At 62.4% G+C, this 2742-nt stretch overlaps 1 protein-coding gene across 1 annotated transcript; it reads right to left on the bottom strand.

Moving 5' to 3' along the window:
- Positions 1–478: 478 nt before the first annotated feature.
- Positions 479–934, bottom strand: BXZ73DRAFT_93269 (fungal hydrophobin; the record flags this gene model as incomplete). Its single annotated transcript, XM_048026623.1, has 3 exons — positions 479–520; positions 581–742; positions 809–934. 3 exons carry the CDS (start codon positions 932–934, stop codon positions 479–481), a joined length of 330 nt encoding a protein of 109 aa, XP_047871664.1.
- Positions 935–2742: the final 1808 nt, after the last annotated feature.

Genomic DNA, 2742 nt, shown 5'->3' with positions numbered 1-2742 from the left:
CGTGACGCGCGCGCACGAAATCCGCACTTCGGGCGAGGTAAAATGGCTCCTGTTCTGGGGGCGCAGTTGGTCCTGCAGGCTGCGCTGCGCGATCCGGCGCGAGTTCGGGTGCTTGAGCGGACGCGGGTCCCGCGGTCGCCCTTCCACCTTCCCGTCCCCGCTCCGACAGTCTTCGCCGGCAGAAGCGTCAACGCTACCCCCACCCAGGCTTTTCTTGGCTCAGGTGTTTCCCACTTTAGCACTCTAGACACAGCTGTACTCATCCAAAATCACAAACCATTCTGTACTCAAATCTCCTCGACGTCCCCCGCACTCTATAGTCTACCGATTGGCACGCAGTCCAGCATTCACTCGAAGAGAAAGAGCGCAATATTCCCATTAGGTCGACGAACTACACTCCCGAAACCAAGAAACCAAGACACTGTGCGTCGAAACTCGACCCCTCCCGACCTCTCAGCCAACTACGCCGATGAGCAAATCAGAGGGTGACCGGGATGCAGCCGACGGAGATGAGGCCGCCCTGTCACGAACGACCGTCAGCTAGGCCGCCTTTCGACAGAGGAACGCGCGGGACACGTACGACGTTGTTGTTCTGGCAGCAGACGGCCTGGGCGTTGCAGGTGTTGCCGGAGGCGACGCCGACGACGCTGATGGGGGAGCAGTTGAGGCCGATGAGGCCCTGGACGCCCTGGACGACGACGCCGAGAAGCCCAAGGAGGGCAGAGCCCGCCGCGGAGGAGGACTGTGTAGCAACGTCCGGGTGAGTAATCCGTTTTCAAGTTCCACAGTCGCGGCCGGGGACACTCACAGACTCGGTGGACTGGCAGCACTGGATCGGGCCCGTCGAGCACGAGTCCGTGCGCGCCACGAGGGGGGTGGCGGCCGCAAGGGCGGGGAGCGCAGCGAGCGCGAAGGCAGCGACACGAGTGAACATCATCTTGGACGAGGGAGGGTGGGTGTGGAAGAGATGAAGTAAGTGAGCTTGAATGAGCGATGGAGAGCTGAGGGTGCGTTTGACCTGAAGCTTGCCTTTTCCCTGCGCTGCCCCCTCACTGTTTTATACACCCACAGGAGCGCTCGCGAGGGGTGGACACTAGGCGCGACGCGCGAGCGAACGAGGGCGGACCACGGAGCCGTCCGAGCGACTTGAGCGCGCGGGCGCGCAGAGCGGGGATTGCGCGAGAAGGCAGGCCGCGCGGGGCGCGCGCGCACCCGAACCGCGTCCGCGCGACGTAGGCCGCGATCGCGCGCGCGAAATGAGCGCGTCATGAAAGAAACACCGCCCCGCGTCACCGACACTGGGGACCCGCTACCTGTCCGACGGGAAACCGAAGGGTAGAAGGGCGGGTGCCGTACGCAGATGGGCTGTGCGGTGCGTGGAGATGGTTGTAAAGACAGCTGCACTCAATTGGATGTCAAGGTGCCTCGTGCGGATTGGTGGGCCAAGGGCGACGTGGAAGGTGGATGGGTCGCGTCAGCGCGCGGACTGCGCGAGGCATTGCCGCAAGTTCAGAACTGTCCGCGCGGGCATGAAATGTGGACGCGGTGAGTTCGAACGCCTTGGGATGTATGATGGCTGGTGATCTACCTTTGTTCCTTCTTGCAAAACAAGGCCTTCCCCATGGCATTTCGCGTCCATCGCGCCTGGATGCGTGGGTTGTGTGAACACCTGCAGTGTGATCACGCCCAGACTCCTTGCCAACTAAACAGCGCACAAACTCCCAGGGCGATCCCCGTCTCCGCCCTCGCACGGATGCACGCACGCGTTCTGATCTGGCACACACATCGTTCCTCCCGCCACGCCGCGAGCGAGGAAGGGATGCGGAGATGCCCGTCCAGGTGAATCTGTCACTGCGATCGACACTCCGACATCGCCTTGCCCGTATGTTGGCCAGACTCCAGCAAATGGCCACCAGTACAATCCCACTATACGCACCCAAATCGCCATGACTTGACCCTCGGACGCTAGCGCGCTCCCACTCGCGTTCAAACGCCCACGCCCAAAGACGTCCTGCCGTCAGCTCAGGCCGTTACCGCCCAACGCGCGCGGGACCGACGTCCCCGACGTCCCCGCCCGACCGTATGTACAGCCGAAGAAGGCGCGGCGGACCGTAGCGGGCGACGGAAATCCGCACCGCATTGCGCCGCGCACAACCTATGCCGACGATTTGCGCGGAGGGTGGCTGCAGCGACCGCCGTGCCCGGACGCGAAATTGTCGCGCGGAAGCCGTCTCGTTCAGCGCACGGCCGTCTAGAGCTTGGCTCCCGATTTTGCACACCGCCCGCGCTCGTGCGTGCGCGAAAGGCGGAATCCCCCCGTCTCTTCCTCTTCTCCTCCGCCACTCGGTACTTGGCAAGCTTGCAGAACGACAAAAGCAGCAGATGAAGAGCCCCGCTCAGCGCGCCGAGGGATATCCCGTTCCGGCTGCGCAGTAATACTCCGCCTCCGCGGTTCCCGGCGACGACGTTCGTCGGGAGCTTGGCTATGGCATGAGCGCCGACCACGCGGACCGCCTTTCCACCCGTATTTGGAGTTGAACGAACAACGCGTATCTCCTCATGCCTTTTGAACGTCTCACAGAGCAACTCATGGTACAAAAGCATGCTTAAGTACACGATCATTTCAGCCATGACTTGGGCCGGAATGTCAGTGTGCGCCATCGTCGCAGTCTTCCACCGGCTGCGTAGCCTCCGAGACTGTGGCGAGGCAGAAAAGCATAAATAGGTATCAGACCAAGAAAT

The sequence above is a fragment of the Epithele typhae genome (assembly GCF_022376455.1).
Source record: "Epithele typhae strain CBS 203.58 chromosome Unknown BXZ73scaffold_118, whole genome shotgun sequence".
Classification (NCBI taxonomy): Eukaryota; Fungi; Basidiomycota; class Agaricomycetes; order Polyporales; family Epitheliaceae; genus Epithele; species Epithele typhae.
This window is presented reverse-complemented; position numbering and strand designations above follow the sequence as displayed.